Raw genomic sequence first — 14,652 nt, 5'->3', positions numbered from 1 at the left:
CTTATTCACAACTTACAATCTCATGTATGTATTTATGTTTAGAGAGGATGAGTGTCTACGTGGTAATGCTACTTGCCACAAATAACATCCACATTTCCCTTCAAACTTCACTCTGCTGCCTCAATTCTTGAAGGTTTTACTCTGGGATACTTCCCACCCACCCTCATATAGGTGTGGGGTATCCTCTCCATAGCAAGATACTTCTACTTGTTCCACAAGCATAAAAATCACCTCTCCACATTCTCTCCTTGCTCTCCTCTTAGCTACGACATTGGTGGCACATTGGTAGAGTAAATGAAAAAAGAGTAAAGACCTCCTTCGGTGATAAACAATCATGGGATTGCATGTAGAAAGTTACTTTCTGGGGCCCAAATCTAGGCAAGGATGTTTATGGAAGACCAGCAGTTTCCCAGGCATACTAAGCTCTCCTCTCCACAGGAAAGGCAAAGGGGCCGATACAGCTTGGCACCAGTGATGTTGCAAATCATTTCTACATCTGAGCGTCCTGGAGCAACATGAAGTAAAGTGTCTTGCTCAAGAACACAACACATAGCCTGGTCTGGGAATTGAACTCACTACCTCATGATTGTGAGCCTGATGCTCTAACCACTGAGCCATGTGCCTTGGTAGAGCACGTGGTGGTTATTGTTGGAAGTGGTGATGATGATGACATGTGGAAACATGATATCTGTAAAAAATGGCAAACTCACCTCTGCCGAGCAACTTCGAAGTTGCTTGACCATTTCAGTAGAACTTTCTGTGGAAATGGCCATATCACTTTCGGGGCCAAGGGAGGAAAGAGAATTGTTTGGCACTGGAAGGAAAGCAAATTCTTCAGACTTCTGAAACATTGCCGAACCTTTAAAAGAGAAATAGAGTGAGAGAGATAAGGAGAGAAAGAGAGGTAGAAAGAGTGATGACCATGATGGTGGTGGCAATGGTATTGTTGGTGATAATCTTAATGACTGTGACGATGGTAATGATGGTGGTGATGATGATGTTGATAATAATAATCACATAGCATACACACACACATACACAGAGCAATTCCAGTAATGACCCCCACCATACAGGCCAGCAGTGGACACGACAATATTATCTATTACACACACAAACATACACACACAAACACATACATTCAAATGCACATGCACGCACACACATATATACATACAACACACAAACACAACATGCGCGCATACACACAGCACATGCAAATACACACGCACGCACACAGCACCTGCACTTCCAGTAATGACCCCCACCACACTGGCCAGCAATGGACATGACAATATTACCTATGACACACATATACATATACACACATGCACAGATACACCAAAACGTACATGCATGCACACACACATAGATACATAACACACACACACACAACATGCACACGCACACACAACATGCACACACACACACACACACACACACACACACACACACACACACACACACACACCAATATACCAATATACCAATACCGGTAGAAAAGGCTATTTTCTGAGTGAGGTTGGGAAAACCAGTTTTCTTCTGCTCCAGGCTACGAAACACCTCCAGGTCGTAGCTGTTATTCAAGAATTCCACATCAACGTTGCTGTTGATACTCATTAAACCGACAGCGTAATCATTAACCTGTGGGTTTAATTAAAATCAGAATGGATGAGAAGGCAGGGTTCACTGATAGAGTGTGTGTGTGAGAATGCAGTAACGGAGCAAATGAACAATGAAGACGGCATAATGGCAACAACAACAGCAACAAATTACAACAACATGACTTTCACACCCTCATCCCTGGTGTATGGCATACTACAAGTTCATTATATGTATGGATATAGGCACAAGAGTGACTGGGCGGTCAGTAGCTTGCTTACCAACCACGTTTCCGGGTTCAGTCCCACTGCATGGCACGCTGGGCAAGTGTCTTCTATTATAGCTTTGGGCTGACCAAAGCCTTGTGAGTGGATTTGGTAGATGGAAACTGAAAGAAGCCCTTCGTATATGTGTGTATTTGTGCATCTGTGTTTGTCCCCCCACTATCGCTTGACAACCGATGTTGGTGTGTTTACATCCCTGTAACTCAGCAGTTCGGCAAAAGAACTGATAGAATAAGTATTAGGCTTACAAAGAATAAGTCCTGGGGTTGATTTGCTCAATTAAAGGCTATGCTCTAGCATGGCCACAGTCAAATGACTGAAACAAGTAAAAGAATAAAATATATATATATATATATATTCTCATCATCACCATCACCACTATCAACATCACTGGCCCCACTGCTATTCTCCCCACCCCTAAATACGATTATTATTTTCCCTGTAACAAACCAGCAAAGAAATCTCCTGCAAGGTCACCTCAATCTGCTGGAAATAGAAGCCGAATCTCCCTCAAATGAAATCTTCTTGTCTGAAGACAATATTGATCAATGTAGTCATAGATTTTCAAGACAATTGGAGAAGTCATGGCTGGAATATCTTTCATCATAGGCTTACTCAGTTAGGTCTGACCTGGGGTTACAAAACAGCAAGACACCCCCACAACTGTCACTACCACCACTGCCACCACCACCACCACCATTATGAGATTACATTCCATCTTCCCCCACCACTACCAGATTCCGACAAGGCAGTCTCAATGAGATGACTTGATCGGCTAGAAATAAGTCAAGCCTCTCTGAAATCCCATCTTATTGCCTTAATTAAAGGAAGACCACACATGCCCTTTAACATTCAGCTCATTTCTGGAATGGCTGGATCAGTGTTGAGGAGGACGAGGAGGCGGTTTAAATGATTTGTGTTGGACACATTACATTTCTAAAATTGTCAAGAAGACCAAGGGTGTCCTAGCATCACTCAATAAGACCTTTGTCAACTGTTCTCCAACTATCTATTTACAACTTGTTTCTTTATTGCCCACACGGGGCCAACATAGAGGGGACAATATGGCCTGATTTGGGGCCAGACATACAAAATGAAATATAAAATTTTACAACGAAATCGAATGGAAAATCGGATGGCAACACAAATTACAAAACAAATTGACAAACATGAAATGAGGCAGGAGAACAGGTTTTAACTCTGACCCCATGAGTCCTGTTCCACTACCGACACCTTTTGGTAAGCCTTATGACATCTATGGGACACCCACACTTGGAGTTTGCATCACTAATCTGGAACCCTTGTCTTGCTCTGCGAATCAATCTCCTGGAAACTGTTTAGAAACGTGCAACCAGACACTATCTGCCATCAGGCATCTACCATGCCCTGAATGTCTTGCTTCCATGGACATGGACACATTGAAACATTGACATTTGGCAACTGACTTGGTAGACACCCACAAGATTATCCATCATCTTTCCAACAACAACCTTGGGCACCTTTTTGAATTCCATATGACAAACATTTACAGACATGCTTATAGAATCAAAAATCATCACAGCACCCATGACTTTCAGAAACATTTTTTCATGTTCAGAATTGCTGAAGCATGGAATAAACTACTCGCATCAGTTGTTAGCTGTCACGAGACTACATCCTTTAAATATTCCATGCTTCCTGAAATTCGCCAACAGAACACTTGATGTCCTCATCTCTTCTTTTCAATGATTCCTTCACCGTTCTCTTCTTGTGTATTATTCTATGTCCTGTTCATGCACGTTTGGCTACCTTTTCTGATGAGCTGTGGTGCACCTGAGCACTGTATATACAATAAGTTCATTGAGTTGGCAGAATTGTTAGTGGACGGGACAAAATGCTTAGTGGCATTTCATCTGCCTTTTCGGGGTTGATAAAATAAGTACCAGTGGTGTACTGGGGTCAACGTAATCCACTAACCCCATCTCCCTAAACTTGTTGGCCTTTTAGCAAAATTTGAAACCAATATGCCTTTCCTTTTTAATGATGATTAGGAGAGAGGGATGTGATTTGAGCAAGATTTGGCTGTTATTTCTAGCAGCTTGTGCTCCTCTGTTGACCTGCTTTGCCTTTCGTCCTTTCAGAATTGTTAAAATAAGTACAAGTTGAACACTGGGGTCTATGTAATTGACTTATCCCCTCCCACAGAATTTCAGACCTTATGCCTATAGTACAGTGGTTCCCAAAGTGGGTGGCACTGCCTCCCGGAGGGCCTTGGAAAGATCTAGAGAGGGGCTCTGAAGGAAAGTGGGGGTGATAATGTGGTGGCCAAAAGGGGGCAATGGATGTAAGAACAACAGAATAAAGGGTTAATTAGGCCAAGTTTTATTTGTGAATTGCAATTGTTTCGAAAGTCTATGTTTCTGGTGGCGAGTAGAGGTTGGTGGTGCCAGGAATATGGCCGGAGTGCCAAGTGGGTGGCAGCCTGAAAAAGTTTGGGAAGCCCTGCTGTAGTAGAAAGGAGTATTATTATTATTATTATTATTATTACAAAGAGAAAACCACTTACCTCAGCCACAATGCATTGCATCTCATCATTCTGGGACTCAATCAGCTCAGCCAAATAATAATCCCCATAAACAGCCTGTAGGGTGTTGTTTAGGGAGTCAAAGAGGGGTGTCAGCTCATCTGTGTCTTCTACCCTGAAAAATAAGGAATGGCCCTTAGTTTTTATATGCACCCCATACTTTTGTTTTTGGATTGTGTTTCCTGGTGGTAGTGATGGGGGTCATGTTGAAAGGTAGGGGAAGAATATTATTTTCACACACACACAAACATATCCACTAACACATTCACACACACACACATGGCCACATGTGCTCACAGTCACATAGACACATACATGCACACATACACACACAAGCATACACACAAACACACATTCACAAAAGATGCACACTGGCACACACACACACACACACACACACATGCATGCACACACGCATACACACAGCCACATGCAGATATTTTCCACTGGACCTCCATTCATGACCAAATAACTTTTGCAAAATTTATGGCAGGTCAACAGAGGAGCACAAGCTGCTAGAAATAACAGCCAAATCTTGCTCAAATCACATCCCTCTCTCCTAATCATCATTAAAAAGGAAAGGCATATCGGTTTCAAATTTTGCTAAAAGGCAAACAAGTTTAGGGAGATGGGGTTAGTGGATTACGTTGACCCCAGTACACCACTGGTACTTATTTTATCAACCCCGAAAAGATGATGAAAGGCAAGACTGACCCTGGAAGAATTTGAACTCAGAACCTGAAAAAATAAAGGAAAGCCATATTGAGGATAATGACTATCTGAGACCAGACAGGATGGTCATGGCTAGACTACTCAGTTGGACTGGGGCTGCCCTTTGGTTAAAAACAAAAAAAGCAAAACAAAACACATGAAGGTCATGAAGAAGCTGCCTTTCCCTGCTCAGCAACAACAACAACAATCACTACTACCACCAGAACAGCAACAAAAAGACCACCACCACCATCCATACCACCACCACCACCACCACCACAAATATCACAACAGCAACAAGTATTACCTGGCATTCCTTATGTGCAACATGGGTTCAAACATGTAGCGTTCACTCAAGAAGATGGAGAAGTATTTGTCTCCGACCGATTGCTGGAGTTGAGCAATGTTCCTGAAGATGTTCACAAAAGAATTATCTATAATTAACAGATGATAATGGTAACAATTAATCACAGAGTTTAATTAGTTGAAATTGATTAGTAGCACATCACATCACCACCATCATCAACATGTTCCTTGTTCTCCTCCTCTTCATCATCATCCAAACCATCCTACTCTTCCTCCTCTGCATCCCATTCCTCTTCCTCCTCCTCCTCATCATCAACACTGTCTACTTCCCCCTCCTCATTATCATGAGATCTATCATCATCATCACCATCAGCAGCACCGCCATCATCAGCATGACAACCATCATCATCATCATCATCATCAGCAGCAGCAGCACCTCCACCACCACCATCACCACACCGCCGCCATCATCATCACTATTACCTTAGTCAATATAATTAAGTTTCATTTTGGCCCCATTCACCTTCTCTTCAATGTGCATCATTGTTGGAGGCGGTGAGTGAAGCCACTGGGAAAGTGAGACATCACTACTCCACAGACTCGGAACTCACTGGCAAACAGTAGTAACAAGTCTTGTCTTCCTTCATGGCTCTAACATGTAGCATGGTTTAGTTTAATGAAGGACAGAAAAAGCCCTAAGCAGTCCAGGAGCAAAGGAAAGGGACAAAACAAATGGATGATGGCCAGTGACACTCACCAAGGGAGACATTTTCTGGCAGGACCAGAAAGCAGTAATGGACATCAGGCACAGCTATAAACATTGTGTGTAAGATTTCACGCATGCAGCCTCTCATGTATTCCTTTTTCGATGCAAAAAGACCGATAAAGAGAGTGTTCAATGGTGTGTAACTTGATTCGGACGCCGCAGACAACCAGTCTTCCCAGCTGGCTGGGTCCACGCCGTCAATATTAGGGAAATCAAAAAATGTTGCATGTCCATATATCTCGTCATCTTCGTCAACCAAACAGATGGAAAAAACAGCTTTCTCTCTACAAAGCAAATGGAAAGAAAAAAGGTTGAAAATAAAAGCAAAGTAGACATAATTTTAGGCAAAGAGAGAAAGAAACACACACACACATGCATGCACACACACACACACACACACACACAAAGCTAAATATAATAAAAAAAAACAGGAACTTCTTACATGAAATTAAAAACATTGAGTTTCCCAAAATATTTCTCTGTATTCTGATCAATAAGTTTGAAGATGTTTGGGATATCAATAGATTCTGTACGTCGAACTGTTATCACTTTCGATTCACCGTTTGGTGACAAGATTGTTTTAGACATGTCGGATCACCAAATCAACAAAGGGAGTTCTCCTGAAACTAAAGACATTTATAATTAATTAGAATTCATTCCATCCGTCCACCCATCTTCTTCACCTCCCACTATTCCTGTGAAGATTATTGGAGTAGAGTCCTCTAGCACCTCTTCCTCCTACCGGAAGCATCCATCATTGGACTTTCCTACTGGATCCCCAGCTGTGACCAACTGACACCCTGGGTATTAGCCAACCAACTCATCTCAGTCTACCCCTAGAAAACCCTGTTGGTTGGCTTGGCTTGAAGAAAGCATCTGCTGACCCTTTCCTGTCACATTCTAATCACATGTCAGCAGCAGTAATGGATCTGTAGCCTCTCAATGCAGGGAAGCAATGACTTGACCCCGGGGCACACACTCCCTGATCTCCAACCAACACAACCTGTTGAATAATGTTATTGCAGAGATTCTTCATGGGAACCCTACTTTGGCCACTTATATTCACAGTTGCCCTCAATTGCACATTGAAGCATGAGAAGCTGCAGCAGAGACAGGAAAAACATCTGGAGTTGAGCCATGGGAAGATCTTGAGGTTCAGCTGGACTCTAGCTTTAGACTGACCAACAAGGCATTCTGGCAGACCATCTGTCAACTTCACAAGAAGAAGCCCTCTGCCACACCTGCCATTAAGAACTCAACTGGAGTTCTTCTCTCTCCAGACAAGACCATCCTTGGAAGGTGGAGAGAGAGAGAGAGAGAGAGAGACTAATTGGTTGATCTCTTAAATAAAAACTTTTGGCAGGAGTGGCTGTGTGGTAAGTAGCTTGCCTACCAACCACATGGTTCTGGGTTCAGTCCCACTGCGTGGCATCTTGGGCAAGTGTCTTCTGCTATAGCCTCGGGCCGACCAATGCCTTGTGAGTGGATTTGGTAGACGGAAACTGAAAGAAGCCTGTCGTATATATATATATATATATATATATATATATATATATATATATATATATATATATATATATATATGTATGTATGCGTATGTATATGTTTGTGTGTCTGTGTTTGTCCCCCTAGCATTGCTTGACAACTGATGCTGGTGTGTTTACGTCCCCGTCACTTAGCGGTTTGGCAAAAGAGACAGATAGAATAAGTACTGGGCATACAAAGAATAAGTCGCGGGGTCGATTTGCTCGACTAAAGGCGGTGCTCCAGCATGGCCGCAGTCAAATAACTGAAACAAGTAAAAGAGTAAAAGAGGGTAGACACAAGGAGCCTCAAGGGGTAAAAACTAGCCTCACCGAGGCAATGAAATGTGGCGAGGCTGCTGGGGGAAGGTAGAATTGAGCCTGAGATGGTTAAAAGTGTTAAATAGAGAAGAGATTCTCTGATTGATTCCAATGGCTTGGGCTTCTGGAAAGGCACCAAAGCAATGGCAATCCAGGGTGATAATCCCAAGTTTTAATAAGGGAAGCAAAAGAGACTGATCGAATTATTGAGGAGTCTCAATAATACGGCAGGTTTATATAATTAATTTACATAAAAACATATTGTAATTAAACGTTAGCCGACGTAGGTGATGTAATCAGCGACAAATTTGTTTCATTAATTAATATTACAAAGAGAAAATACGGGCGATTATTGTTAAATTCTAGTTTATAAAGGCAAGGGAGGCAACTCAGAAATGATCGAAGTGAATTGGAAATTGAATGGAGACGAAGAGGAGGAAGTGAGGAAGATATTTAGGAATGGCGACATCTTTGGTTGTTTTGGTGTTATTAAGACGGCGGCTGCGCAGCAAGTATGGTTTTAAAAGCACCAGCCAGAGCTGAGAAGACACACACACTCATCTTTTACTTGGGTCAGGCTTTGGACTGTGGCCATGCTGGAGTACTTTTTTGCCAAATTTCCTCCAGCAGTTATGTTTTTAAAAACCTGGTACTTTATCAGTCACCATTTGTCAAACCATTAAGTTACAGGAACATCAATACACGCACAGAGTTTGAGACCCCTTAACGTAAACTAGGTGTAAAAAATGTGTAGAAAACGAATATTGAAAAAAAATTGCGCAAACGAACGGGGTGAGGGTGGGGAGAGAACATTCGGAAAATTCCCAAGATCCGATTTCCCCCTCATAACTTTCAGCAAAATGGATATATATTAGCGAAATTTTTATAGAAATACCGTTCAAACGGCACAAATTACGATTATAAAGAAATTTGTGGGGAAAATGTTTTTCCGAAGGTGTGGGGAGAGGACTGTTGGAAAATTCACACGATCCAGTTTTTTTTCCTCATGACTTTAATGAAAATTGATATATAGTGATGAAATTTTACAGAACACCCTTCAAACAACATAAATTACGATTATAAAGAAATTTGTGGGGAAAATGTTTTTCCGAAGGGCTGGGGAGAGGACTGTCGGAAAGTTCACACGATCCGTTTTTCCCCTCATAACTTTCAGGATCTAGTTTAGCGCCTACTCACTAAAACGAAAAAACCCCCCCCCAGTCTAATAGGTGTAAAAAAAAACGTGTAGAAAACGAATATGAAAGCAAAAATTAGCGCAAACCTACATGTACATACCATCGTTTTGGTTGGTAATTAGTTGTCGGCAACGATTCAAGAAGGAAAGGTATAATTTGTCTGCTTTCCACGTTCTTCTGCAAATTTTTTTTTTCATATTCGTTTTCTATACATTTTTTTTTACACCTATTAGATTGTTTTTTTTTTCGTTTTGATGAATGGGCGCTAAACTAGACCCTGAAAGTTATGAGGGAAAAAACGGATCCTGTGAACTTGTGACAATCCTCTCCCCACCCATTCGGAAAATATTTCCCCCACAGATTTCTTTATAATCGTAATTTGTGCCATTTCTATAAAATTTCATTGTTATATATCAAACCGGATCTTGTGAATTTTCCGAAAGTTCCCCACCCCCTCCGCGTTCGTTTTTTTGTTCATATTCCTTTTCTACACATTTTTTTTTACACCTAGTAGACTGGTTTTTGTTTTCGTTAACGGGTCTCAAACTCCGCTTCGCACCAATATTTAATGCATCTATTTAGACTGGGTCGTGTAGGACCACAAATCAGTCACTCGGATTCCTTATAAAATTCTCGCTTTCTAATCAGCTCAGGGTAATTTCTATTTCCTATCTCCAACTGAAGACAGCATTAAGACCCAGAAATGCATCAATGGGTGGAGCAGAGGGTGCTGCCGAGCTGATTAACGGTGTATTTACAACTCTTACCTTAAGCGAGAATTTTTTGTTCAAGGTAAACTAGAGTGAAATTGCATTTAGAAGTTAAAACACGTCACAGATTTGAAGTTTGTGTCTACACACGTAGGTACGTACGCACCCACGTAAGTACGTTCGAACTTAAATACGTACGTATATATACATATATATTCTTTCATTCTTTTACTCTTTGACTGCTTTTAGTCGAGCAAATCGACCACAGGTCTTATTCTTTGCAAGCCTCGTACTTATTCTATCGGTTTCCTTTTTGCCGAACTGCTAAGTTACGTAAACATACCAGCATCGGTTGTCAAGCGATGTTGGGGGTGGGGGTGGACAAACACAGACATACACAAATACACACACACATAATATATATATATATATACATATACACGATGGGCTTCTTTCAGTTTCCGTCTACCAAATCCACTCACAAGCCTTTGGTCGGTCCGAGACTATAGTAGAAGACACTTGCCCAGGGTGCCACGCAGTGGGACTGAACCGGGAACCATGTGGTTGGTAAGCAAGCTACTTACCACACAGCCACTCCTGCAGGAAAGAATGGATGTCACGTTGTGTCACACGACCAAATGAATCTATGAGGACACGTAATGGGGGACCGATAAAACAATGTCCTGTCATTGTGTGTTGGGAAGAAAAGAAAAATATAACCGTTTTCTTTCCTTCTTTCCAGAAGGAAATGAGAGAAAAAGGAACTTTGAAACAATTGTGAATAATCAATTAAAGAATCGGTTATTTAATCGTTCCCTTAGAATTGGTCAAAGGCCTTTCGTCGCCTCCCCAACTCAATGTCTTTCACCTCAAATTCTTCTGAATATTTCCTCCAATATTTTACACGAGAATCAGTCTTTCAGATAAAAACAATATTTTTTTACACCATAAATAGGCGGAGGTAAAGAATACGCACACCACCCGTTTTCGGTGTAACCCTAACCCTAAACATCGTGTGTGCGTATTCTTTACCTTCGCTCAAAAACAAACAAACACCACGGTGGTTAAAAATGTACAATTTACAAAATATTACAAATTTCTGACACATTAAAAAGCAAAAACAAATGAAAACGGGTGGGAAAATCAGTAAGGAGCGGTCACTTTTGTTAAGGTAGAATTTGGAATCCTAAGAATCTGGTAAATGGTTTTTGTCAGTAAGAATTAGTTAATATGAAGGGTTGAGGCATTCGATTGTTGTGTCTAATGAAGAATTTAATGTTTCGGAGTCGGGCATTAAGTGTTTGACAGAGAGGAAGATAGAAAGTAGTGTCTCTTTGGTGGTAAGCTTGCAAAATTTTAATAAATGTATTTGGTATCCCACTGGGCAGCCTTAGTGCGCTCAACACACTTCCACAGTCACAATCCTCGGGCATATCGTCAATGTTGTATTCTGGACTTGCAACATAAATCCTCATTCTGGCGACCCAACCAAAGCGGATTAAAGCTGGGCCTCTGTCCAAGCGGCATTTCACTGACCTATCGACCGTCCTTTATCAGTCAGAGCCATCACGATGTTTTCTTCTCACCATCCTCTATATTATTCGTGATGGGTCTTTTGCCCATTTCAATAAAGCCCAGGGTTCCACACATCTTACGCAAAGTTATAGCCTTATGAAACTGGGATAATTGCATTAAGTACCAAGTCGTATATTGAAATCTTTCTTTATTATTCGTCATTTTAGTGTCGTGCCACTTATTTGAGTTGTGTTATTAATGATCACTGATGAATACAAAACCCTCACGTTTACACGCAGGGACCCCGAGGAAGAAAGGGATTGGCAGGCAGCCACGAAGGAAGGTGTTCCTTGCAAACAAGCACAGAACTTGTGAAACGCTTAACTCCCCGCCGAAATTTGGATTGTTTACAAACAGGTAAGATATTCTGGAAGTGACAAATTTTCTCCCATAATCACCAATTCTTCATTAACAGCATTGTATGTGAGAGAGAAGAAAGACAGACAAAATTTATAATCAAAGGAAGTAACCGAGGTGAATTCTTGTTTTGAAATCTATGAAATTTACTTTAATCAATCTCTTTAAAGTTTTTTCTGAGAGTCTTACATAACGCAAACCATTCTTTCGGCAGTCCTTCAACAACTTTTGGTACTTAGCTCTCTTCCTTTCTTGCGCATTCTCCCAGAACACAGTTAATTCCATTAGGATTAGCTGCCTTGTTGACTTGGAAACCAAATTGCTATCTGGTCTCAGCAAGGTCTGGGTTGTGTGTATTATACACGCTCACACAATGGGCTTTCACATAGTTTTCGCCATCTAAATTTTGTACGTAATTTGTGGTGATACACTTGCTCAAGGGTCCACCCATTCGGATCAAACCCGACAGGAAGCACATGTCTGCGAAGAGAACTTAATCAGAAGGTTGTACATTCGACTTTATATGAAAACGCTGGAGAAGTTCTGTTAGAAACCTCGCAGAGAATTTAACACAAAATACATGGAGAGAAAAAATCTGCAAATATTTGAAAATATTCTTACCTGATATAAAATAAAATATTGTTTACGAATATTACTAGTTGCTAGCGGAGTGTAACGGAACGTAACGAATTAAAAACGGTACAGAACGGACTGTGACGGGATATAGCGGAAGAAAAGACAAACTCTAAAGACAAATATTATCAGAGAAATTAAACTGTTTCAATCGTTTCACAAATGAATGGAAACGAAATATCAAAGTGTCATTAAACCTTTGTTGCTAAGCAACAAAATCTTCCTCGGTTATCTCCCTTGACAATAAGCTCTGTCTCTGTCTCTTCTCTCTTCACAAACACGCAAATGTCATTTAGGAAGAATTGGTGATTTTGGGAGAACATTTGTCACTCCTAAAATATCCTTCCTGTTTGAAAATAGTCCGAATCCGGCGGGGAGTTAACAAGCGTTCCACAGGTGGTTGGAGTAATTGCTGGAATGTTCCATCTTGAATTTACTTTGTAACATGTCATAATAAAGCACCTCATTATACACGTCCCAGGAACACATCGTGGGAATATTTGAGTCAATATAGAATTAAACGCGATAAAACTAGTGTGGCAATCCTTCGGTATTAGTAGACGACATTATTCATCCACACAACCTTCTTTCATGATATAGATAAAGAAGCTTGGCTGAATGACCATTGTCTCTTAATACCGATAGTCAGGAGACCTATACCGAAGGATCGCCACTAGGGTTTCCCAAATGAGGTATCTCAGAATCCTAGGTCTCGAAGAGGTTGCTAAGGGTTCCATTCAATGATAAGAATTATAATTTGTTTGGTTTGAGGAAAAAAAGAAATAAAATAAAGTGAGAAAACATCAATGAAAGTAAAAATCCAAGATTAATAAAGATATTTTTATGCTGCGATTCCGTCGTCATGGATACATTTCCTAAAAGTAACAAAGTTGAGAAATGACGTGTACACACGATATTACACACACACAAACACATATAACGACGGCAAAAAATGTAATAGCGATGAGTTCTCGTATCATAGCCTGAGTTTCATTCGGCTGAACCCTTGGGTTAGATAAGTCCCAGAATACATAGAAACGGCAAAGCAAAGTAGGTTGAGTCTAAACTTTTAATACTTTTTGATAGTTAAATATTAAAAAAAAAATTAAATAAAATAAAAAAAGATAAATAAATAAAATAAAATAAAATAATAATAATAATAAATATATATATATATATATATATATATATATAATATATATATATATATATATATATATTAAAAATTATAAGTTTAAATTATTTAAATAATTTTTTAAATTTTAACTTTAATTTAAATATTTTAATTTGGAATTTTATATTTTTTAAAATTAATTTTACTTCTATGTATTGGCTTATGATTTTCACTGTTTGATTTGCCTAATAGTGGTTTTATCTCTAATTTAATATAATAAAAAAAATTTATATATATATATATATATAGTTTCAGGTTCAGTTCTACTACGTGGCACCTTGGGAAGGTATCTTCTACTATAGCCTCGGGCCGACCAAAGCCTTGTGAGTGGATTTGGTGGACGGAAACTGAAAGAAGCCCGTCATACATACATACATATATATATATATATGTATATATATATATATATATATATATATATATATAATATTTTTGTGTGTGTGTCTGTGCTTGTCCCCCCACCATCGCTTGACAACCGGTGTTGGTGTGTTTACGGTCCCCGTAACTTAGCAGTTCGGCAAAAGAGACCGATAGAATAAGTGCAAAGCTTATAAAGAATAAGTTCTGGGGGTCGATTTGCTCGACTAAAGGCGGTGCTCCAGCATGGGCCGCAAAGAAAATGGAGATTTTGAAGTTAAGAATTTCTGATTAGCAACAAAGCGATATCATTATCCCTTACACCTGTCTCAATTAAGCACAGTGAAGTTAATTGAATATTAAATTCAAAATCTCCATTTTCTTCTTTTTTTCTTTTGCTTGAATATAAACTACAGTTCATATACAAATCTATTATTTTAAGGAAAATCAATTCCCCCAAAGTATTAGGTATCGAACCAGTATTTCCTCGGATGACACCATTCGTTTAAGAGCCCAACATAACCTCCAACTGAATTATATATATATATATACACATATTAGAGGAAGTCACTATGTG

The 14,652-nt window shown here is 39.9% G+C and overlaps 1 protein-coding gene across 1 annotated transcript in view; it reads right to left on the bottom strand.

The window, feature by feature from the left end:
• The window catches only part of LOC115220424 (cilia- and flagella-associated protein 61-like), a 56,895-nt gene extending 43,541 nt beyond the window's left edge, over nt 1-13,354 (bottom strand). Inside the window, exons 1-7 of the mRNA XM_036510171.1 lie at nt 12,533-13,354; nt 6,672-6,855; nt 6,221-6,513; nt 5,465-5,591; nt 4,429-4,561; nt 1,491-1,641; nt 711-859 (exon numbers count right to left, since the gene is read on the bottom strand). Coding sequence (XP_036366064.1) covers nt 711-859; nt 1,491-1,641; nt 4,429-4,561; nt 5,465-5,591; nt 6,221-6,513; nt 6,672-6,817 — 999 coding nt within the window. The 5' untranslated portion in view covers nt 6,818-6,855; nt 12,533-13,354. The remainder of the gene's footprint in view (nt 1-710; nt 860-1,490; nt 1,642-4,428; nt 4,562-5,464; nt 5,592-6,220; nt 6,514-6,671; nt 6,856-12,532) is intronic.
• Nucleotides 13,355-14,652: the final 1,298 nt, after the last annotated feature.

This window comes from Octopus sinensis, linkage group LG16 (assembly GCF_006345805.1).
Source record: "Octopus sinensis linkage group LG16, ASM634580v1, whole genome shotgun sequence".
NCBI lineage: Eukaryota > Metazoa > Mollusca > Cephalopoda > Octopoda > Octopodidae > Octopus > Octopus sinensis.
The sequence above is the reverse complement of the archived record's forward strand: the minus strand, read 5'-3'. Positions and strand labels throughout refer to the sequence as shown.